Source organism: Brachyhypopomus gauderio, chromosome 19, assembly GCF_052324685.1.
Source record: "Brachyhypopomus gauderio isolate BG-103 chromosome 19, BGAUD_0.2, whole genome shotgun sequence".
In the NCBI taxonomy this organism is placed as follows: Eukaryota; Metazoa; Chordata; class Actinopteri; order Gymnotiformes; family Hypopomidae; genus Brachyhypopomus; species Brachyhypopomus gauderio.
Window position 1 is genome coordinate 4470358 of NC_135229.1, and position 24119 is coordinate 4494476.

The window sequence follows — 24119 nt, forward strand, 5'->3', positions numbered from 1 at the left end:
TGAGTATTTAGTGTTTTTGTAAATGTCATGTTTGTCCTGTACTGACAGAGATGGTATTATGGGAGACACAGATAGAATTTATCTGTGTAGTGTGTAATGCTGAAGAGTGTAGCCAAACCACACAGCAAGGGGATCGGAGCGTTATCATCCCGACAGAAGGCATTACAATGCGAATGCAGTTGCCAGGATCCATTACGTGCTCAGTGGAGGTGTATAACACTGGCAGGAGAGCGTCTTAAAAGCTCTTTCTGTCTCAGAGGACTCCGATTATCAACGCTAAGGTCCTTGGAGTGAGTCTCACAGCAGAGTGTGGGATCTGATTACCCCTTGCCTAATGGATGCACACTGTAAACGTCTTCAACAAAGCCCCCCCCACCCCAAACACACACACACACACACACACACACACACACACACAAAACCATCTGCACACAGACACATCAGCTCACATGCTGTGCCTGTAATGTCTTCCACCCTGGAGAAGTGTCAGTGTATAGACAAATGTACTGTTTCCTATTGTCGTGATTTGCATAGCAATTTAAAGCAGAGCTAGAGATTAGGAAGCATCCACTCAGAATATCAAAAGATTCTAAGGATATGGAACAATCTAGCAGTGTGGTAAGACATTCAGACCTTTTATAATAAATAGCTGGTTCCCAAATGCTCTTCCTCTCCACCTGCCTATGAGGACCGATTTCATTTTCTTATTTGCTTCCTCCTTTATTTTGTTTTTAGTTTTCTCTATAATAATTCATATGTTTTGGTGGATAGTAACGGTCCTAAACGAATATACTGTGTACATACTTACAAAACAGAAATCCATGCAGACAATAAGAACACTGCAACCCACACGATTGGCGGCGAGGTGATGTCATAGATGTCATAGATGTCGTAGATGTCGTAGATGTCATAGATGGCATAGATGTCGTAGATGGCATAGATGTCGTAGATGTCATAGATGGCATAGATGTTGTAGATGTCGTAGATGTCGTAGATGTCATAGATGGCGTAGATGTTTTAGATGTCGTAGATGTCGTAGATGTCGTAGATGTCATAGATATCATAGATGTCGTAGATGTCGTAGATGTCGTAGATGTCATAGATGGCATAGATATCGTAGATGTTGTAGATGTCATAGATGCCGTAGATGTCATAGATGTTGTAGATGTCGTAGATGTCATAGATGGCATAGATATCGTAGATGTTGTAGATGTCATAGATGCCGTAGATGTCATAGATGCCGTAGATGTTGTAGATGTCGTAGATGTCATAGATGCCGTAGATGTCATAGATGCCGTAGATGTCGTAGATGTCGTAGAGCGAAGGGGTGTGAGGGAACCCAAACACAACACACTCCAGTCTCAGCTCATCTCCCGGAATGACATATTTAATGATATTTGTTGTGGCTTTGGCAATATTTATGATGTTTAAGTAAAAAAATGTCTTTTAGAAGACATTCAAGTTGGGCTTGTAGGGATCTGTACCTATTAGTTATTTGCATTTAATAATCACAATCATAATACTACTCAATTAGTCACAGTTAGAAATTTTGCCAAAATTGTACAATCAAATGTTTTCCCCTTTACTTCAGTTCATTATCTAACTCAGTTCATTATATTATTATCATTAATCAGTTCATCTGATTCTAATTCAGTTCTATTTCAGCTTCTTCATGCAGTTGCTGTCAGTTATGCAAATTCACTGTGATGTTTCACAATGCCCTCAGAGTCAAACCTGAGTACACACTACTGACTCTGAGTCATGCCCGCCTTCATGCATGCCTACTCTGGCTTGGTGTGTGTGTGTGTGTGTGTGTGTGTGTGTGTGTGTGTGTGTGTGTGTGTGTGTATGCATGTACCCCCCCGGTATCCTTTTCAGCACCGTACATGTAGAGCTCTGAAATGCCATGACCCCACATTACTGACATGAGCACACATCCATATATACAGTGTGGGCAAAGACACACATACAGAGATTAACTGAACCACAAGAGTAGCTGCTGTTTTTGTTGTACAGAAAACTGTACAAATGTTTTTAAAAAATGCCTGCATGGAATCACTGACTAGGTTCATCTCTGTTGTTTTGCAGTCACTATCATCACTATCGAACTAGTTTGATGCAAGTGTGTGTGTGTGTGTGTGTGTGTGTGTGTGTGTGTGTGTGTGTGTGTCCTCTGTGTGTTGTCATAGGGAATGATCTGTTCTTGGTGGCGGTCCATGAGCTGGGCCACGCCCTGGGCCTTGAACACTCCAACGACCCCACCGCCATAATGGCGCCATTCTACCAGTACATGGACACAGAGAGCTTCAAGCTGCCCCATGATGACCTACAGGGTATCCAGAAAATATACGGTATGGTTTCACAATTGTGTTATAAAATCAAGCAAAACTCCAACTCTGTCCTAGAAAATTTGATTTGCTTCCTGTTATCTTTATTTTTCGTGATGTGCACAGCACTTAACATTTGGATTCCACAAAATAAAGGACGTGAAAATGTTTGGATAATAATCCACAAAATAAAGGGCATGAAAAGTTCTTCTCTTTTTCTGATTCCAGGTCCTCCAGACAAGAACCCTCAGCCCACCAGACTGCTCACAACAGTTCCGCCTCCACGTCTACACCCGCCCTCTGACCCCCGCAAGCATGACCGTCAGAGCCGCCCACATCGCCCGCCTCACCGGTCTAAGCCCGCCCACCCCAACTCCAAGCCCAACATCTGTGACGGAGGCTTCAACACACTGGCCATCCTGAGACAAGAGCTGTTCGTCTTCAAGGTAGAATGCTTCGCTTGGCCGGCGTGAAGCAAACACTCCTCTGGGCTGTTAAGGCAGAAAACATGCACATAAACACAAAATATGCCTGGGTTTTGGAGGGACGGAATGTACTAAAGGTTACTGAAAAAGAGACAGAGAGAGACAGTGTGTATGTCTGAGAGAGAAAGTGTGTGTGAGTAAGAGAGAGATGGAAAGAGCGAGACGGAGAGAGAGACAGAGTTAGAGAGAGAGGCGGAGAGAGAGTGAGAGATGCAGAAAGAGAGAGAGAAAGAGACAAAGATTTATGTCGGCAGTCCTTTCAAGACCTGGAGTGTTGCAGCCGCATCTACTGACAGCCGTCAGAGAAAACTGGGTTGAAGGAGTTATTTTCGCACGATAGAGGGGGATGGAGTGGGAGGGGCCTATTAGACCGGAGCCTGTTCTTCATTCACTTTCCTCGTCCTGGAGTGGATTCTTTGTTGTGAGAGATTCAGTGCAATGAGCAGCGTCGAGCACTCTTGGCCGCTGGCTACAGTGGGGCTGAAGGGCATTGCCTTTGCTTAACGAGGCCAGAATCAGTCCAAAACAACGTTTCAGCACCTCGGAGAGCACCCAGCACCCAGCTCTGGGAAGGCTTTGATCGCCGTGTTTGGGAACTGCCTGCCAGCTGTCACACGCCTTGTTTTTAAACTGATCTAGACTGTTAGCGCTGATGGAGAGTAGAGTTGTTATTAAACTGAAGACTCACAATCAGGACATGGCTAAGATGTTTTGGTTTGAAAATGTTATACTGTAAAACATTAAACATTTATTTACGTGGTTTAAGATAGTCCGTTCCATTAAATAATACGAATGAACTGAATGTACGTTTTCGAGCCAATGTCTTGTGTTTGCGTTCACATGAAAATTTGCCCACAAATGAATTGTAACCTAAACGTTACTGGGCCCTCTCCCATCAGGACCAGTGGTTCTGGAGGGTGCGAGATAATTCAGTGATGCCTGGGTATCCCATGCAAATCAGCGACTTCTGGAAGGGCCTGCCCCCCAAGATCGATGCCGTCTATGAGAACAGCGAAGGCAAATTTGTCTTCTTCAAAGGTACGACCTCATCCTGACAATTTTGGTCCATGTCACAGAAGGTATTTGTTATGTTACAATAATCACGTGTTTCCCTCTATCTATTTTAACATCCCAGTAATCCACGGTAATGTCTTAAGACGATGGATCACAAATAAGACGTTTATCATAAGTGCCAAAAGCTGAATAAGATTTGACCCTGCCCAGCCTCCGTCTGATGTTGTTTCTCTAACGTACCCACTCTATCAATTTCAGCTCATGCTTTAGCCGTGTTCTAGTTCTTACATAACTGTCCTGCGTGTGGCATTTGAGATGGAATATCTTCTTTTGTTGGCGTTTGGCTGTTCTTGATTCCCTCCTCCGAACACCGGGGATGGGTTTATTTCTTCCCTTTACAAAGGCCACCGCTTCTGGGTGTTCAAGGACACCACCCTGCAGCCCACGTCCCCTCAGGACATCTCGCTGTTTGGCAGTGGAATGCCCACTCAAAACATCGAGACTGCAGTTTGGTGGGAGGATGTGGCCAAAACCTACTTCTTCAAAGGGGACAGGTCAGTAAAGCTGCCAAAGAATTCCATTTTATTTATAAACTATTAGTAACAGGAGCATTTTTATTTTAGAGAACGTATTTCATGTATCACGTTCACCCTTTGGCCCAGGTACTGGAGGTACAATGAGGACATTAGAAGCATGGACCCTGGTTACCCCAAACCCATCACTGTTTGGAAAGGCATCCCGGATTCTCCCCAGGGTGCATTTGTGGACAAAGCTAATGGTGGGCCCTTTTCCACCCCATTTAATTTTAGCCGAGCACTGGAAGTAGTGTTTTTATTTGTGCGGTGGAGAATTCTCCATGGGACTGTTCCCACATGGTCACGTTGGCCTTGGTTGTCAAAGTGCACTACATTCAGCAGTCTGCCATTGGCAGTGCCGTAGCTTTTATTGCAAATTAGTTCAGTGCTGTTCCTAGGGAAAATCTACTCTCTATGGAGTTCTATGCTACTGGAGTATTTGGTTAAAGTACATGTCAAATTTAGCAAGTATAATCTTATCAGAGCAACGATGCCAGGTGTGTTACATTAGAGAAGGCAGCTTGGCAAGGCCCGGACTTGACATCCTTGTTTAGCCCCCTATTTGAGTCATTGACTACTACACAAACATTCAAGACACAACAGCACAACAGTTTTTAATAGAGTGCACAGCCTAATTGAATATTTAATTTCCCTCTTTTCCCTCTGGTGACCGCTGTAGGCTTTACGTATTTCTACAAGGGGAAAGAATACTGGAAGTTCAACAACCGAAGGCTGCGGGTGGAGTCCGGCTACCCCAGGTCCGTTCTGCGGGACTTCATGGGGTGTGACGGCCTCCCGTCGGACCCGGACTGGGACTGGAACCCGCCTCAAGAGGAGGACGTCCCCATCTACGAGCAAGACGACGTGGACATCGTGCGTAAGCTGGAGGGCACAGGAGGCGCGGAGAAGGCCGTGGCCATCGCCATCCCCTGCGTCCTGGCCCTGTGCATGATGGTCCTGCTCCACACCGTCTTCCGCGTCAAGAGGAAGGACACCCAGAGACACATACTGTACTGCAAACGCTCCATGCAGGAATGGGTCTGAAAAAGAAGGGGTCCGCCCTCCGTCTCCCCCTCCCACCCCCCACCCCCCATTTTCCAACACTTTATGTCACATCCGAAGCCTTCTTAAGTAAGAGGGACATACCATTGCCCCTCTCCAGAGGGGTGGTGTCGAACACGTTGAGATGGGAGGAGGGCGAAGGATTCCGTGCCCACATCCTCCCGGTGGTCGTCCCAGAAGGTGCTGTGATGTTGTGTGCGTGTGTGGTGTCAGGCCTCCAGTGCGGGCTATTCGAAGCCATTTTGAGACTTCAGGACTTCTCTTTCTTTGTCAGATCTCAGAGAAACAATCGGCAAACCGTTGTCGGGACAGATCTTTTCAGATTAATATTAAGTCTCCTCTGGCTTCTTATATCATTACTACAAGTGTGGACATGTCCTCATGTCCTTTCAGAACTCTGGTTTATGTTAAAAAAACAGACACCCAAACCAAATATGTCCTTAGTGTCCAAAGAGGATTGTTCTGCTCATTTTTAGTATTCCAACTTGTCCCACTGATATCCATTTTAGCGTGAACCGACTTTGCGATCATTTTCAGGTTTTTATGCTACAAAATCATTCATGGGAATTAACCAGAAAGAACTGCTATTGCAATCTCCAACAAAGGGATATAAACTCTACCTGCAATATTCTGTTGAATGCCTTAACCACATATCTATGGTATTGCAACAGTATACGTGTGCCTGTGTGAATGCAGCTGTATACATGTATAAAGACTTGAGTCAGGGATGCCTGCAATTCAAGATCTCCAAGCCTGTGTTTGAAAGGCTTTGAAACCACTAACCTAAACATAATGACTGCAAATGTGGGAGTGGGAACGTGCTTCCAGGTTGAATTTTGAATTGAATTCTTCCCCAAGGAAAATACGAAAAGTTGTTGTCATTCACAGTAATTCCCATAATATTCTGTACTTTCATGTAGAACACAGACTGTCAGTAATGTAGCCGTGTAGCCAGATTGGACCTATTAAAATTAGCATAGTGCGTCATGCACTGCATTTGATCAAGCATTGCGCTGAACAAAAGGTGTGTACACAGTTACAAAATCATACAGTTATGTTCAATTGCGATTTATACATGCCGTTATACTGTAAATTAAGTCAACAAATCAACAACAACAACAAAGCATCAAATAGCAGTGTGAGACCTAGAACACTTATAATGTATTGCGATTTTATAGCCTACAGTATTTGAACTGGTTTAAATGGGCAACTGTAAAGATCAAAGGGAGTAGAAATACAGTAATCAGTTTGAGATGTGAGGTACCGCTCTTTCAAACCTGTAGACCGTGAAAAATAGTTTACTTAATATTACTGTTTTCATAGTTATTTGGGCTATGAAATGGGGTGCCATTATGCAGAATTTACCGACCCCTTACCGGAAGTAATCAGTCACTGTCGTATACCTTGGGTTTTTGTTTGTTTGTTTTGTTTTTTTGTTTGTTTGTTTGTTTATTGAAGACGTTGACGTTCTCAAAACCCACCGCTGACTGGTAAGGGGATTACATTTTTTTAGCAGACGTTGGCCACCGTCTGTCACCACAGTATCCAATTAACATCTTGCGCAGGTCTCGCAGCTTGACGACCATGAAACGTCACGTCCTCATTACCGATATGGCAGCTTTCTGACGCACTCGCTCATCTCTGCCCTGGACGCCAGATGTGTATATGAACATACTGTATATAGCTCATGTAGTATATTGAATGTCAGTTGGGAGGGCAGATTACGCGGTACATAAATGCTAAAATGACAACTATCGCTCAGATTGGTGTATGTCATTCTGTTCATTAAGACGGCTTTGTACAAATTATGCGCTGTGGCTCATCCAGCTGTTGCTTCGAAGTTATATGCAATTGGATTTGAATTCAACAGTAAAAAAAACCCCTAAGATTCAGTAGGCTAACTTTATACGTTTTAAACTGTACATGGACCTGATAAGAAACAATTCAGTTATAGGCCTACAGTGCAAAATCCATAACAGACTTCAAAGTCAAGCATAAAGGCAGCAAAAGTGGTAACTAAAACAAACACTAAAATATAGCCGCAAGCGGCGATTGGCGGGTTCACACACCAATAGGCATTTTGGCCTCAATAGGCAAAAGGAAGCCCAAAAGGTCCTTTAGACCTAAAAGTGAAAAAAAGGCTGTTTGGGTTTGGCCAGTGTGTGCTCTACAGATGTAGAGTGTGATGACATCTGTGTGTGTCAGAAAGGGAGACACAAAAATAGCACATCTGGCTATGGCTGCATCTATGTGAACAGTATAGGAAGGCCTGCACTTGTCTATACATGATTGGGCCTGTATATTACTGACAGAGAGAGATTGAGGGAGCCAGAGACTATGCTTAGTTAATTCACTCCTTGTACACGTAGCACGCCTAACATGACTGCCTGTGTATTCAAAGTATGAATGTAGTCTGCAAAGCCTGGCATGACTGACATGACTGGCATTACTGACATAACTGATATGACTGGCATGACTGGAATGACATCACTGGCATGACGAACAAAATTAACATGACTGATATGACTGACATAACTGGCATGACTGTAATGATTTGAAGATTTGACTGACATGACTGGACTGACATGACTGATATGACTGACATGACTTACATGACTGGCAGAACATGACTGGCATCACTGACATGACTGATATAACTGACATGACTGGACTGGCATGTCTGATATGACTGACATCACTGGTATGACTGACATATACTATACATATACTATAGATATGCATACAAACTATACATACATTTAGGTAGAAGTGTGTGTGTGTGTGTGTGTGTGTGTGTGTGTGTGGTAGTATATGTATTCAAACTATGACAACATATACTAATACATACATACATAAGTATACATAGAAACTATACATACATATAGGTATAAAGGTGTGTGTGTCTGTGTTTGTGTGAGAGAGAGACAAAAAAGAAGCCAAATATCAGTTTGTATAAGCATGTGTTAGTCACTGAGATATGGGTGGGTATGGCTAGGGAAGTGTCAATTGTGAATGCTATAGGAAGGCCTGCTTGTGCCTGTATGTGTGTGTGCCTGGTTAATAGACACAGAGAGATCTAGGTAGCCAGAGCAATGTTTACTTAGGGCACAGAGATGGGAGGGGGAATGTGGGTGAGAGTGTGAGAGAGACTGAGAGTGTGAGTTTCAGCTTGCGTGCGTGTGAGAAGGAGAAGGTGACAGAGGGACTTTACATGCATTCTTATGCATTGTATATAATACTGCACTGTAGAGCCATACGATAACCGATTTAGATGAAACTTGACAAATTTGTTCAGGATGGGATTCTGAATGGGCTTGTGCATTTTGGTCAGAATTGGGTAAAATATGAAAGAGCTTTAAGAATATGAATATTATATGTATCGATGCTGTCCATTAAAAAAATATTTAGCAGGTATAAGTGTCCTCAAATCCAAAATCTTTGGATTGTTTTTTGATTTCACACTCTGTAGAGTATTATAAGACTTTGCTTGACATGATAGTATGAAAATCCTAGGAGGAGTATGAAAAGTGATGATTTCAAACTATTATTAACTGTAAATAAACTGTGCATTTTTTAATAGGACATGTAATGGGAAAGTTGTTCGCACTACTGCAAGGAATCAAAAGAGTCCAATTGCATGTTCCCAAGTGGAATTATGTAGGGGATACACTTGCTTTTTTTGCAATAGCGCCCCCCAGTGGCCAATCGACACCCGGCTGGATTATGTCATAGGGGGCGTGCACTTGTCCACACCCAAGAGGTTTCGTGCAGATCGACCAATGGTAAGCCTGTCAAACGCGTGCCGATCACTGATTGGCCGATTACGTCAGCCATTTTGGAAGTATGGCATGTCTGCTTTAGGACCTGGTTTCCAGAGGCCCATAGATGATGTCTGTCAAGTTTCATGTGGATCGGCCAATCTGAGTGCATGGGGCAAATTTTTGCATGTTATAGCGCCCCCTAGCAGGTGAGGTATGGCAACCACTGCGAGCTGCCCCAGACCCTCACACGGAAGCTGTCTGTGAAGTGCCATCTCATTACATGCAAGTTTTCTTAAGTTAGAGTTCCATTTGTGCAAAATTTACTATTGAATTTACGCCCCCTCATTTGATTGGCTTATACTGACTAGGTAGTGAAGAAATTAGCATTTTTGTTGGATACATTTTAAAGTTCAGACTCTTCTGAACGTTTTGATACCACATATGTGCACGTATGTGAAAAATCCAGGGACTAGTTCGCGCTCAAAGATGTGTGTGATTTTGCACATTATGCAAATTAACTCGAAATCTAAGTGGGCGGAGCTTAATGGTTGTATATTAATTGTCCTATTGAATTTAGTCAAGGAATGCATAGGAACTGGAATTTTGGTTCTAGGACCTACGGTGTAGGAGATATGGACAAAAAGTCAATATGGTCTGCTATAGCGCCACCATCAGGCCAATTTGGGGTCCCTGTATGGGAATCTGGTCCTTGGAGGTAACTGAACCTTTTTGCCAAGATTGGGTTTTCTAGGCATTACGGTCTAGGCTGCACGATGCATTTTATGTCAAAAAATGGGCAAAAGAATAAGAAAAATAAGAAAAATACCAGCAATTACAATAGGGTTCCCACACTATGTGTGTGTGAACCCTAAAAATGGCGCCCATTCGGCGAGGAGGAAACCAGCCGCGCGCGAGGCGCGAGGCGCGAGAGGCGCGTGCAGCTTCGGCATCTTCTGCCAAAACGACTAACGCTTGTTGCATTTCTAAGTCCAAGCCAGATGCACGGAAGCCGGTGTGCAGTATTACAAGGGGTAAGTGAATGTGCTAACGAACCCCATGGAGCAGGACTGAGCAGTGTCTATTTTTAACTGCAAATATTATCAATATATACCTATTCCTCTCAGTTAAGGAAGAGATCAAATGTCGTCTATGTAATTTATTAAGGTTTAACTTGTATTCACAATAAATGCAAATGAATTGCATTCTGAATGTTTTGATGAATGGTGGATGAATGACAATAAATACATTTAATGACTGGTCAAGCAATTTGGCAGTACAGTAAACAGATTTTTAGAGGTCTCCTAAAACATAAATTTTCCACGTAATATCTCCAAACAAAAACGTTAACACGATTTCGTTTACTGCAGGCAGTGTGACGAGACCTATCTGGTCTCCTAAATTGTGATCACGTTCACACTGTAGTTAGCAAAGAATCGCAATTTTACAGCACAGTAAAGCTAAGAAAATAAATGAATTGACCCCCTAATTTTTTTTAACTTGGTTAGGTATTGTCTTTGCTCAGGGTTCATGTAATTCACGTCTCCTACTTTCATTAAATTGGACCTGAGTTGCAGTAGCACATTTCTTACCATTAGAGGTCAGCATCTCCCAAGAAAATCTAAGTCAACCGGCGTGGTTATCAAACAGCAGAAAACAGACATTCAAAGAACACCACCACAGAAAGCAGGTTGTTATGAAGCCGTCTTTGCGGCGTCCTTACCAGCAAAAGACAAAATCTTTTCATATTCTCTGCAGAGAACATATTTACTCTCGCAAGCTGAGCGTTTTGTTTATTTCTTCTCTCCTGCCCATCCATCTGAAAGTAAAATTAGGCATAAACTGCAGAAAACGTAGCTGAAGTCTTCCATAGTGCTTGTCATTGACACAGCAGGTGCTTTGTACTTCTGAGAGTTGAAAACAATCCCCCGCCACCCCCCCTGTCAGCCAAGAGCATGGGGAACTCTTCATAAATTAGTCTGGTGTCCTGCTGACAGATCTCAGTGGTGGATGGGGTGTTTTCTCTCCTAAGCCTATCTCACAATTCTTCCTTTCCTGTTATTCAACACCGTCAGGGTGGGCGAATTACAACAGGAGTTGTTGTATAACGAGACGCCTGACATGAAGTCGGGATCACGTGGCTGTTCGCAACTCCGTTGGTGCCCTTGAATGGTGTCCTGACCCTTTGAAGCTCTCAAAGTGCCATATACGCCCAAGTGAACTCTCCTGTTATAAACACATAGACATTTGCATGATACTGAACACATGATATTCAGTCTTTTTTCAATCCACCCTAAAACTCCTGAAAGAGTTGAGCTTACACAATGGTACATCGTTCTTGCAACCTGTCTGTGTAATGTGGAAAAATGTACTTCGGGCTAGAATTGTTTCCAGGGGCCATTATTGAGGGCCTCACCTAACATTATGTTATGTCATTCCATCTCTCTGTTTTCCTTTCTGTTCTGTCTCAGACATGTGCTTACAGCAGCACGGACAGCCTTTGGTACAGACGTGAAGGCATCTGATTCATGCTCTTCATGCATGATATCATTCTCTGGCAAAAGGATCCATCACACACACACACACACACACACATACACACACACACACACACACACACACACACACACACACACACACACACGCACATGTAACATGTGCTACAATAGAATCACTCCCCAGCCTTCATCTCAGTCGAATTCATGACATCGTTGACTTCTGTAAACAGTTCTGAACGTCTCAGAGTTCAACCAGCTCTAAGTGGGGAGTTTGTGAGTTTGCACCTGAGGCTTCAGTCATGCAACGTTTACAGTTCAGTTACTCCAGGTATCTGCGTGTGACCTCGATCTGCCATTTAACTGACATAGCAAGTTCAACTGAGATAGCAGGCATCATCAGAACGGCAGACAGTGATCACAGACTAAGGTTTTGTTATTGGAATAAAAACCTGTTTTGCCCAAAAACAAAAAGCAATTCTAGCATCTGTGAATGTAGCATGGTGAATATAAATTCCACCCACATCCCGTAAACGTATCACTGATGTTACATCTGGTGCAATGAATGCACTGAACTTCACCACAATTTCCCACTGATCTCTAACAAACATCTGCTGGAACAAGTGCTATGGCATTCCTGCTGGGGTGACCTAATTAAAGCTTTTTACTTTTTATTCCATAGGCCAAAAGAAATATGAGGCTAAATGAAACCTCAAGGCCATATTTTCTGAAAAGAGTCCATGTCCAATCTGGGAATAAAAGGGACATTCTTCTGAGATGATAATTAACAGTGAATTTTACCACAAGACAAAACGTTATCCGCTCGTCACTAATAGACAGAAATGAAAAGAAAATGAACAAAACTAAATGAAAGGTTGTCATACTTTGATATGATACGAAAAAGGTGAAAGGAGACGGAGTCTCCATGAACCCTTTCATCAGGAGAGAATTGAAGTTCGGGAACGAACAGATTCGCTCTTTCTCTGGCTAATTTTCTACATGGAGTGAATCACGTTGCTTGGCAGATGACTCCCAGAGACCTGTCGCTGTTCGTTACATCACATCCACACATGGAAAACTATTGTGTATTAGCTCACTGGCAACAGGCAATCAATTCATTCATCGATTATTTTAATTTGCGTCCTTATTACTTGGTTGGACTATGTTCACATTGGTTGTAAACCATTCGTGAGACTTGAGATAGACAAAATGACTGCTATTACGTTTGCATGAGCTAGACATAGGAGTGGACACAGATATGTCCTGTCCAGCCAACGTGTACTCCTATATAGTTATAAAGGCAACGGACATCTCGCGATATTTGAATTCTCGGGACTTGTTGCATGCTAGCGGAGGATTTGGTCTTCCGCGTGTATTCGGCTTGTTCTGCACGTCGGAAACAACACCAGCAGTTTCCCGCTATTATAACAGGTTAACTATCTATCTATCTATTTAAACATATTTGCTGGATTTTTATTTCAGCGTAGACTTAATCGTTATCAAGGTCTCCTGAGCGGTGGCTAAATAACGTTAATGCAGACGCGTGTATTTGCGTGCAGTGAGCCCAGCTAGATGAAGCCTACTCGCGTTTACTGGGTTTTATTACTTTTTTAGGTTTCATTAACAAGTACGTTTTGCGTTCGTGTGTTACTAATTGCAGTATAACAGGGAAAGTCATGGATTTAATCTACTGATTCTCAGTCTGTACAAGAACGAGAATCCTTGCATATTGACTCAGTTCAAAGTTCATTGAGAGGCGTAAATTGGTGACATGTCAACAAACGACAGTCATACTCAGCTGTGAAGGGTACTGCCATCCTAGCTATAATACCAAAGATAATAATACAATTACGTGTATACTAAGATCAGGTATAGAGTTTATCTTGGGGTGCAATTGTATTTTCCTTAATATGAGGAATATGTTCCTTAACATTCTTTGTGTTAACTTGTGACTAGTTACTTGCCATACAGACCAAATCAGATTATTCAGTAACAGGACAAAATAAATGTTAGCCAAGCTTGGCACTGAGCAAACCTCCAACATTTATTTCCTTTCCAGCCATGTCTTCTCTGAGCGGCAAGGTCCAAACGGTGCTGGGCCCGATCGAACCCGAGCGGCTGGGACGCACCATGACCCACGAGCACCTGACCATGACCTTCGAGTGCACCTACTGCCCGCCAGCCGCAGGCGAGGAGGATGCCGGCCTGGCGCCCATCGAGATGAAGAACGTTTACTGGCTCCAGCAGAACCCGTACAGCCACTGGGAGAACCTGATGCTGTGCCAGGAGACGCAGGCCGTGCAGGAGGAGCTGGTAGCCTACCGCCAGGCAGGAGGGGGCACCATCGTGGAGAACACCACCACCGGCATATCCCGGGACCTGCCCACGTTACGGAAGCTGGCGAAGGAGACGGGGGTGCACATCGTGGCGGGCGCCGGGTACTACGTGGATTCCACTCACTCGGACGAAACCAGGCAGGCGACGGTCGAAAAGGTGTGTACGCACCTGTTTAGTGTTATAAAGGGATGGCCGTTTTTACACTCGTTAAGCTTTTTCTGTCCTTCATCGTGCAGTATGTTATCACGTGCTTTCTACATAGGACCCGGTAGCCATGTTGCTTGTCTAGAATCATTACCCCTCCGTCTTCAGTCATGGATCGCATGATTAATGCTGTTGATTTGTTCCCACACCAAAGCTCACTGATATCATCGTAAGTGAGGTGTTGCACGGGGCGGATGGCACAGACATTTGTTGTGGCGTGATTGGAGAGATCGGCACGAGCTGGCCAATCACAGACAGCGAGAAAAAGGTCCTGCAAGCTACTGCCCATGCTCAGGCCCAGCTGGGGTGTCCCGTCATCATCCACCCCGGACGGAACCCTGCTGTTCCTGCAGAGGTGGTTCGAATCCTCCAGGAAGCCGGAGGAGATATCTCCAAAACCGTTATGTCTCATCTGGACAGGTGAGGAGCTTCTCTGGGGCAGCTGGAATTGTTTAAGGGAAAAGTCAAAGGAGCTCGATGGCATTACATTGTTTATAAGTAAAAAATTCTAAACTGCTCTTCAGCAGAATTTTTTGCCGGTCCGTTTATGCCGATGCGTTTTGATACACACATTTTGATTGACATTTTCAGGACAATATTTGACCACGGAGAACTACTGGAGTTTGGAAAACTGGGAAGTTACCTTGAGTACGACCTCTTTGGCACGGAGATGCTGAACTACTCTTTGAACCAGAAGATCGACATGCCCAGTGACAGCCAAAGGGTTCAAACGTGAGTACTAGAAAGGTTAAAGGTCACCAGCTGTAACTTGTCATTCACTTTACTTGATTGGCATGTGCTATATAGCAAGTGATAGTTCAAATAACCAACTATGAGAAGGTTCTCTACCTAAAGACTTAGATTCTCGGCATCAGGATGTGTATTGATTATTGTTTTATTGACTTGTGCCTCAGACATGGTTATGTTACATAGTTTTAAGTGTTTTATGTCACTCCTATAGATTGGCGTTCCTGATTAAAGAGGGCTATGAGGACAAGATTCTCGTCTCTCATGACATCCACACCAAGAATCGCCTGACCAAGTATGGCAGCCATGGGTATTCTCACATTCTGAAAAACATTGTGCCGAAAATGCTTTCTAGGGGCATCACCCAAAACCAGGTAGACAAAATACTGATCGTCAATCCCAAGCAATGGTTGACCTTTAAATAGAAACAGTGATTGGATTGTTAATGTGCAAAACCAAAAACTGGTTTTACCATTTTGGCACTAGCTTTGATGCAGTTCAAATCTTATGGGAGGGGAAGTGAAATGAAAAGAAAGATTTGGATGATGACTCATTCTTGCTGGATGAGGCAGTCACGTGATCATGCAGTGCGCCTCTATAAAATTTAGTGTGTTCAAAGTAGAGACTGCACCTTGGTTACAGCACATGATATCCAATAATTATTTAAAACACTTCAAGTAGTTATCAGTTTTGTTATTGTGTAATATTCAACCAATAGCACAAAACTTTTGACTAATTATGAAGACAATACACTAATGACTTCATTTCAGTTGAGCTGGACTGTTGTGATTGAACAGAGAAACTTAATGATTTTCAAATAAGCACAAAGATTAACGCACCATCCACTTTTACATAATTACCTTCCAATAATCATCCTTCCTCAGCAGAACTTGAAAAAATAGGTCAATGAAAGTCAATGAAACATTTAGACTTTAATGAGCCGTATATGTGATTCTTTCATACAAGGATAAAAGCCAAATACAAATCCAGCCCAAAAGCTCTTCATTTCAACATTTCAAAGTAATGGCTACACGTATAATGTGCAGGGGGGTAAATGGTGGTTGTAAGGCATGCGAGTTCCTTCCTTAGTCAGTCAGGATAAAGGGAGCAGTTGAACGTTCACGGCTAATGGCTGGTGAAATCGTTTGTTTGACGTCCACACTTCCAATGTGCACACCTAATATTGAGGAGACTTGGGTTCAAGACATTATGAGATGACGGGGACCTTCTTTAGAACAGGTCGGTGTCTCTCAGCAAGTTCCTCCTCTGGAAATCAACATCTCTGTGGTTCTGTTATTATTGTTAATTTCACAGTGCAAAATCGGAGAGAACCTGTGTAGCGTGAACTGGCACTGATTCTTCGGGTGTGTGTTCTTTGTGAAGATAAAAGATTGCGCTATGTTTTGAATAACACCTTTTTTTAGGGTGAGAGTTGCTTGCGTTTATGGGTTGTCATGACAACCGTGTAAGTCACAAAGCGAATTTATTATTGTTGTTGTGAATTATTAGTGCTTGCCACATCGAATCGTTGAGTGTGGCAATGAATTTCAACCTGTTCAAATCATTCTGTTAACTAGTGCCATTCACTCCCTCTCTTAACCTTTCATTGACCCCCAAGACCGGGAGGGGGGGGGGGGGGGGGGGGGGGGCACGTGCCTCTTTATTTTAGAATGCATTATGGGTATTTAATGTTTATTTGATCTTTTAAAGATGTAGCAAAAATAAATCAATACGAGAGATGTCATTCTTTAATTTTTCATTACAAATATGCAGTTCAATAAAATCATATCAAACTTACTGTGGTTTGTTATCGGAAGCTTTTATTGTTTGTGTCCTTGACATATTTTTAAGTTTAAAACAAAGCAAACATACCAGAACCGCAACACCATAACCAAATGTCAGTGTCCATATCAGAACTGATAACTGCTGTAACAGTAATAACAGCGTCTACCCTAGATCCGAGTTTAAGACATGGTTGTTGGAACAGACACGGCAGGATATTCAACGACAACACCGAACAACAACATCGTTGTTTCTGTATACGTCACAGTGGTTTGTCTAAAATCTAACAGGAGGGTGTGGTTCCTACTTCATCTCATCCTTTTTTTTACATTGTCGCTTTCAACTTCAGGTTAACGTTCACGAGATGGTGTGGTGTGGATTGCACAAAGTTTTAAGGTATCCTAATCGTCTTCTCCGGCTTTACAGATGGTAACGTGACGCCCATCTAATGCGTGAGAAGCCCGGGGCGTATAAACGCCAGACGTGCACGTGAGCCAAAAGTCTCCGCGCGCGTTAATCGGCGTAGATCATAAACCCCGAGAACGTGCTGTATTTGTTGTTGTTTCCGCCATGTGCTTTGCCGCCGTCTAACTTGATGTAGATTTCGTCGCCGGGCTCCAAGTGTAATACGACGCTGTTACTGGCGTAGTCGTAGTTCTGGTCTGCGTCCTGCGCAATTGCGCTTGCACGCACCTTGGAGAAACACACGTGAACACACCTTGAATGTTTCAAACATCAAAACGTGACATTCTTAGATTAAATTATATTCTACGACGAGTCATATGCATGTGATCATGACATTAAAAAAATCATTTTGACTAACTATCCATGTAACCACTGCGTGTCCATCGCGGTACCGGACCTACCTGGTTATTTTTGCACAGATCAGCCCACATGCTGGTCCCGTCGCCTCCACGCATTAGCACGTGGTATACGAAAAAATAGATCCCCGGGATGGAGCAGGTAAATTTGCCCGTCGATGGGTCGTAATGATTGCCCAAGTTGGTAACCACGTCGTCGAATTTCAGCACCTCATACCCCTCGTGTTGCTTTTTGAGCCCGGCGTAGAATGCGATTTTGGGGACCGTGTTATATGTAGCAGCACTGATGATACCGTTTACTCCACTCGCTCCTGACGGTCCCGGTAAACCGGGGGGTCCCGGCTGCCCTGCTTTCCCTGGTGGCCCTGGGGGTCCGGGGGGACCAGGCAGACCTCGTGGTCCAATGCGTCCCGTGCGTCCAGGTTCTCCCTTTGGACCACGAATAAATGTTGTCGGGGATTGAACCAAGCGATTATCTCGTGCATCTCCTGTGGCGGAAACTGGAGACTTGGTCCCGTAGGGATCGCAAACCATCCGACAGGCGCCGAGCATCTCGTAGCGCGCATCCATTCCGGCCGCGTTGACCAGAACCGGGATCAAAATCACCAGCACCAGCACCATCACAACACCGAGCACGCCAGTGGCGATCACGCGCGTCCTGACGCCAAGTCGTGTCAGCACCGGGCGCTCCTCGTTCCTCGTCTTGTGCGCAATCTTGATTAAAAGTGTGACGCCTCAATTGAGAATCTTTTTTTACTCCAAGGAAATTTATTTAATTACAACCACAAATAATTAAAGGAGTCAATAAAGTCTCAAGACAGTCAATTAGTAGGATGGGGTCGCTGGTGCTGTGCGGACGGCGAGCGCTTTAGGGCAGGAGAGCAAATGAGGTTTAGATGCGCGCTGAAGAGAGCACGAACACACGTTATCACACCTACCTGAACAGGGGAGGAGGGGGAGTGAGTGTAGGTGAGAGAGCGCGAGAGTGAGTTTGAGTGGCAAGTAACGCTTCACAAGTTAACACAAAGAGTGACTTCCTCATATTAAGGAATATACAGTTGCATCCTAAGACAAACTCTATAGCCTACTTTATATTTAATTATCTGTAGCATACATGGACGTAATTTTGTAATAAAAAGTGGGGGGGACATGGATTCGTCGCTGTTTAAATATTTGGTTTTAACCGTAAAAACTGGGGGGGACCAAAACCGGCTTTTGAAAAAAGCCGCCCCCCCCCCCCCCCCCCAATTACGTCCGTGGTAGCATATGAATTGTTTTGCCCTATTCTTGCATTTTACCATTTAGGATAACTTTTAAAAATTATACTTTTAAAATTAAACTTTATAATAAGGAGCAACCAGTTACTATATATATACACTATACCAGTTAGTATATATATTAAAAATATTACACACTGGAATCTGCAGCTTCAAACGATTATAAAGTGGCCAAACCTATAGTAAATTCAAAATGATGTCCAAGCATCCCGTTGGTCATAAACCACAGAGAACCAGAAGTAAACAGTGGGCTACATGTTACCATAGAGGCTCTGCATTGCAAAAGACCCCATAAGAAGCTCCAAAGTGTGCTAATGTAGCTAATGATGATAAAATCAGTAACATATTAGTATATTAGATGAGCAGATTTTGCTTGATTCGAACCAGAGCTACAGACTTTTAATAATTCTTATGATAATGAGAAACTTTGGGCAGAACTTTTTTGTACCCTCCAAGGTTAACCTCTCAGGTAAATCTATCAGGTTAAGGTTTTTCCTTGACATACGCACAGGTCTGAACACCGATAAAGTGATTTGACACCTGCGAGCTTTGTAACGGACGTTTAAAACCTTTCCGAATTGGGAAAGCTTAGATTTTTTTTCTTTATTCCGATTTTTTATAATGAAAGCAGCCAAACTCAGGACGGTGTGCATCCAAATCAAATCCTCTGTGAGGAAAAGTTGTCGCAAAACATTGCATAAGAACAACACGAATGTTCACCCGTTTAAACCCGACGCCCACGGGCACGAGCGTCTGCTCTGAGTCAGTGCTCACTTGTTGCCCGTCTCTGTGCGCCCAGCTGGCACGCGCCGTCTCTTACTCAGCGTGATTGGACGGTCAGCGGCGATTGTGAGTCACATGGCATCTTCAGATGAACGGCGCTCCAGCCAGACCTCTGACGACTCCTTCACTTCAGCGCCCTGCGGAGCACACACCAGCCCGCCTGTTGCACGCTCCGCGTTTGCCGTCCTGGAGACTTTTGTCGCTGGTCGCAGGATGTTTTTGGGTGGCGGATCGATCCTGTTCAAAAGGCGCAACGACATTAACATGGACCAAGGACATATATATTAAAATAAATAAAAAAATTATAAATGAAATTTAATTGAAATGAAACAAAACTAATGATTAATTGTTTATATAGATAGATACATACTGTACATAGATAGATATATACTTAGATTCATAGGCCAAGTTAAATAAAGCTTCCAGTGAGTGCAGATATAAGGTGTATATTCAAGGTCCTAAAGATATTTGCCTTCTGACAATCTCCTAAAGCAAGCTTTCCTCCATGATGAGTCATTATGGGTGGTATTTTGACATTGCACTTTAGAGTAGCTTTAATTTAGCTATTTAACTGCTTGTTTGGCTGATTAACGGCACCGCCAGCTGTTTAAACAGATGTGAGGAAACGATAGTGCGCAAGGTGACAAGGTTTGGTTCTGCCGGGCCTACAATATTCTGACTCCTGGCTGACTCATTGTGATTGGACGGTCAGCGGCAATCGTGTGTCACATGGCATCTTCAGATGAACGCGCTCCAGCCTGACCTCTGACCCCTGTTTTGCTGCAGGCCTGCGAGGAACTTCAGGGCCAGAACATATTTGCAAGGTGGGTTGGATTTAACAATAATACTGGAACTGGTACCAGTAAAAAAAAAAGTCACTTGTAGGGACTTTTCAGCCGACGGGTCACAGTTTACTACAGTTTCCAGTGTAGTGTCAGATTGGGATTATCTGGGAATCAAGAAAACTCTAGAAATGCTCCAGAATCAGAGTGCAGTACCAGTGTGGAAGTGAGGCTCTCCGAGTGCCTCCACATTAGCACATGGTGCTGTTCATCATACCGAAGGTGTCATTGTTTACGGTGTGTAAGGGACACAGCTGCCTGTTTCTCTAACGTGGGGCTGACACAGCACACCAGGCTTCCCGGTCGCCTGCTTGAGAATAGCACGCAATTTAGGTCCTTGAATAAAACATGGGTGCTGATTTTCAGCAGAGACTGGTCAAACATCAACCTGTGGTTTTTTTATGTTTTTTTTCCAGTTATGTTAATGCGCTCAGACACTGCACCATCAATCTGGAGTTGATTTGTCAGTTTTAAGGTTCGTGCTCATGAAACATGCATGACGAGGCGTATAAACAGAATATACACTTTGAGAAGAGCTGCCAACAGCTGACAGACAAACAGTGCTGTTTTCAAAGGTGCAAATGAGACTGAATGCATTATTTGCTCCAAAGCCCAATAAGAGAACCTACAGGGTTTTCCTCAGACCAAAAAGAATCTCTTCCGTCAACCCCCCTAGAATTTAGAAATAGCTCAGCTACGTTATAGCTATGAATTTGGGTGTCATTTTGAAGTCTTTCCAAACATGGCACCAAGCAAGAATTCAATCTGTCACTAGACTGTGTGGTGTTTGGAGATGTTTTTTTTTTCTTCTCTCCTTCTTCAATGGGAAACGTTCGTTATGGTTCGTCACCCCCCCTGCTCACCCGCTGCTTTCTGATGAAGAGACTCCTGCTGAATCCTTAGCACGGTTCCTCACGCTTCTCCCGAGTGCAGATACGACCGGAGGAAGAGTAGGTGTGACCACGCCGTCACCTCCTCAGCGCGTGTCGTCCCACTGTGTCGCCACGTGCTCCTGCCGGGGGATGAGTTTCAGCGTTTATATAACCACGCAAAAACCTCCCGCACGCCGCTCACGCCTGCCTGAACAAAGCACTCACGTGCGCCTCCTCCCCGCCTGCACCAGGATATATCTGGATGAGGATGGGCGGAATCTCACGTTTGTGGCGTCGCGAGCTGTCTCACGAACGCTTTGGCCCTTAACTTTCGGATTACACATTTTGACGTTTGATTTCTCTGACCTGATTTGAAAGATGTGCTCTGGGATTGATTGATAATGTGGATTTCTGAGACAAAATCTTTAAACATAAGATTTATTACCTCAAGGGTGTTTGTGACTTTTTGTCATCCAATCATTTCATTTCCAAGGTCGACCAAATCAGTGGGACCCATGGGCAGGGGACATCATCCTGGCTGCTTAAGGGGATCTGGAAATGTAAAATATTGACATACAGGTGCTTTAAAATGAGGCAAAGTTTGTACTCCATGTAGTAATCAGAGAAGAGGTGTGTATCTTTGTGTCTCAGATGTGTTTTCTTTATTCTACTATCATAGTAACGCAAACATTTTAATTGTGGTTGATTGTTGATTGCGGTCGTGTGTATGCAGGTCTGTTGTTCATGCATGTCGAGGGGGGAGGGGTTGCAGCTCTGGGTCGGGCTCTTATAGAACCAGGACCGGTCCCTGTTTCTAAGCACGCACACGCATCCTTGCTCGAGCTTCTCATGTCCATACAGTTGAGCTCAGGATTTTTATGTTGAAAGTATTTCAGGATCGATAAAAACTAGAAATGAGGGTCACGTGCATGGCGCTATCACTAAAGCTGCGATTTAAAAGCGGCATTTAAAATGCCTTGTAAGTGTGCTACAAAAATAGCCGAGACAAACGCTCAGGTTGCGTTAACACCTGTGCACCAGTTCGGGTGGTTTTCCACCCCCTGCTCCTTCAACAGACGCCGCAGACGTGGGTCCAGACGTCTGTCACCGAGTGCATCAATAAACAGGTGTCCTCGGGCTTTAGGGCGTTGGTCAAGTTGCCCCCGTTGATGCCTTTTTCCACCCCTACGAAACAAACGCCCCGACCTGCGATCAAAGTCCGACGTCCTCTCCAGAACGTTCTCCACCCCCGAAGCTGCGGGCGTGGCGGGGCCGAGGTGTTGCTGACCGGTGCGGCGGGCCTCGGGTCGCCTTCCTGCCCACCGCAGCCTTATGTAATAGGTGCGCGTGATCACAACATCCCTGCTGGGTGTGAACTCCTCAGGACTGGCACGAGCCCATACCATGTCTCTCCCCTTCTGCCGATGTACCAGTCCGTGGCAGAGGGGAGGTATTACTAATCCAAGCAGAGTGCCGGGGGGCCTGGGGGGGACAGCATGGGCCAACAGCGAGATGGGAAAACATGCGTGAGGCACGCGTGCGCTGCATAAGCGCCGACTTGACTGATAGCAAACTAGCGAAACAAAGTGGCGCTTCTCAAAGGCGCCTGTGAGGGTTACTCTCTTCCTCCGTTTGTCGTGAAGCCACAGCGCAGAGAAGGATGTATGTTTTTTTGTCTTCCCCAGTACATATCTCTAAATGCAAAAGGGGGTTTTGCATAAACTGCTTGTAATTACTTTGCTGTTGTTGCTTGCAAACATCAGAACCTGAGAACTTTCTCATGGTGGCAAAGAGCTTGACTTCTGGAAGCATCTACATACAAGGAACTGTGAGATCGCAGTTCGTACAGAGTAAAATCTGTAGGGTCAGTTAAAAAAATCTTTAGGTCACCTTTACCGCGTTGCATAACCAGCCTCTGTTTGCATTGTTCTCCCTCACAATCTCGTGATGTATAGCATGCGAGTGTCTGCCCCTTTCTGGGCATCTATTTTGAGCGCGGGGCGGATGCATTTAGGTTAGAGCTTAATCAAGCGCAATGCCGTCGGCGGACGCGCTCCGTTTCCAAATTGCAGTGTACGTTAGTGAGGAGGAACGTGAAGAACGAGCCACGCAGCCAAAGCGGAGGGCCAAGTTCACGGCGGGAGACTCAGAGAACAATGGAGTCACTGATTGGCAGTCGTCTTTCCTCCTGCCTTCTGGTTGCACCTTCATACTTGTGATGGTGGTAGTCTGTCAAAACCAGAGTCTTAATTGCAGTGTAGTTGTAGCGGTCTCACTGAGAGAATGGTATATGAGATCCCCAAAAGAGTAATAGCCAATAGGATGAATGATAAAAGGTAAAAATAATTTTTACATTAAAAAATTTTTTATTTTATGTATTTTAAATGTAGGACAAAACTGGAATGATTCTGGAAGGGCTCCTGTGTAGCACCTTTTAGAGAGATGTCCCCTGTGTGATGCCTGCGGTAATATAAAAGGTGTTGCACGTCAGCAAACTTAACACAACCTCCTGAATGGCTACACACATACCAACTAAAGCTAAAATCACCCAAAAAGCATTTTAAACGTCAACAAAACTTAATTGTGAAGGGATTTCCGTTATTTTATACTTACTCGCACACTATAAGTGTTCATGAAGTGTCCGGTGTGGAGCGTGTACGCTGGGGTTAATACTGTGTACTTAATACGCAACAAAAAGATAACATAAAACTTTGACAAAGCTCAAATGTAGGGCATTA

General features: G+C 44.1%; 3 protein-coding genes across 4 annotated transcripts in view; 2 read left to right on the forward strand and 1 right to left on the reverse strand.

Annotated features, from left to right (window-relative positions):
* The window catches only part of mmp16b (matrix metallopeptidase 16b (membrane-inserted)), a 33202-nt gene extending 24755 nt beyond the window's left edge, over positions 1 to 8447 (forward strand). For both annotated transcript variants that reach the window (XM_076981453.1, XM_076981454.1), the window contains exons 5-10: positions 2190 to 2351; positions 2556 to 2773; positions 3712 to 3850; positions 4230 to 4380; positions 4489 to 4604; positions 5081 to 8447. In XM_076981453.1, coding sequence (XP_076837568.1) covers positions 2190 to 2351; positions 2556 to 2773; positions 3712 to 3850; positions 4230 to 4380; positions 4489 to 4604; positions 5081 to 5445 — 1151 coding nt within the window. In that variant the 3' untranslated portion in view covers positions 5446 to 8447. The remainder of the gene's footprint in view (positions 1 to 2189; positions 2352 to 2555; positions 2774 to 3711; positions 3851 to 4229; positions 4381 to 4488; positions 4605 to 5080) is intronic.
* A 4554-nt stretch (positions 8448 to 13001) lies between these two features.
* pter (phosphotriesterase related) lies at positions 13002 to 16663 on the forward strand. Its single transcript, XM_076981579.1, has 5 exons — positions 13002 to 13147; positions 13776 to 14209; positions 14412 to 14677; positions 14849 to 14989; positions 15219 to 16663. Exons 1-5 carry the CDS (start codon positions 13060 to 13062, stop codon positions 15427 to 15429), a joined length of 1140 nt encoding a protein of 379 aa, XP_076837694.1. The 5' UTR covers positions 13002 to 13059; the 3' UTR covers positions 15430 to 16663.
* A 96-nt stretch (positions 16664 to 16759) lies between these two features.
* Positions 16760 to 18339, reverse strand: c1ql3b (complement component 1, q subcomponent-like 3b). The gene is made up of 2 exons (XM_076981580.1): positions 17653 to 18339; positions 16760 to 17479 (listed from the first exon to the last, which is right to left on the reverse strand). Exons 1-2 carry the CDS (start codon positions 18226 to 18228, stop codon positions 17300 to 17302), a joined length of 756 nt encoding a protein of 251 aa, XP_076837695.1. The 5' UTR covers positions 18229 to 18339; the 3' UTR covers positions 16760 to 17299.
* Between the last annotated feature and the right edge of the window lie 5780 nt (positions 18340 to 24119).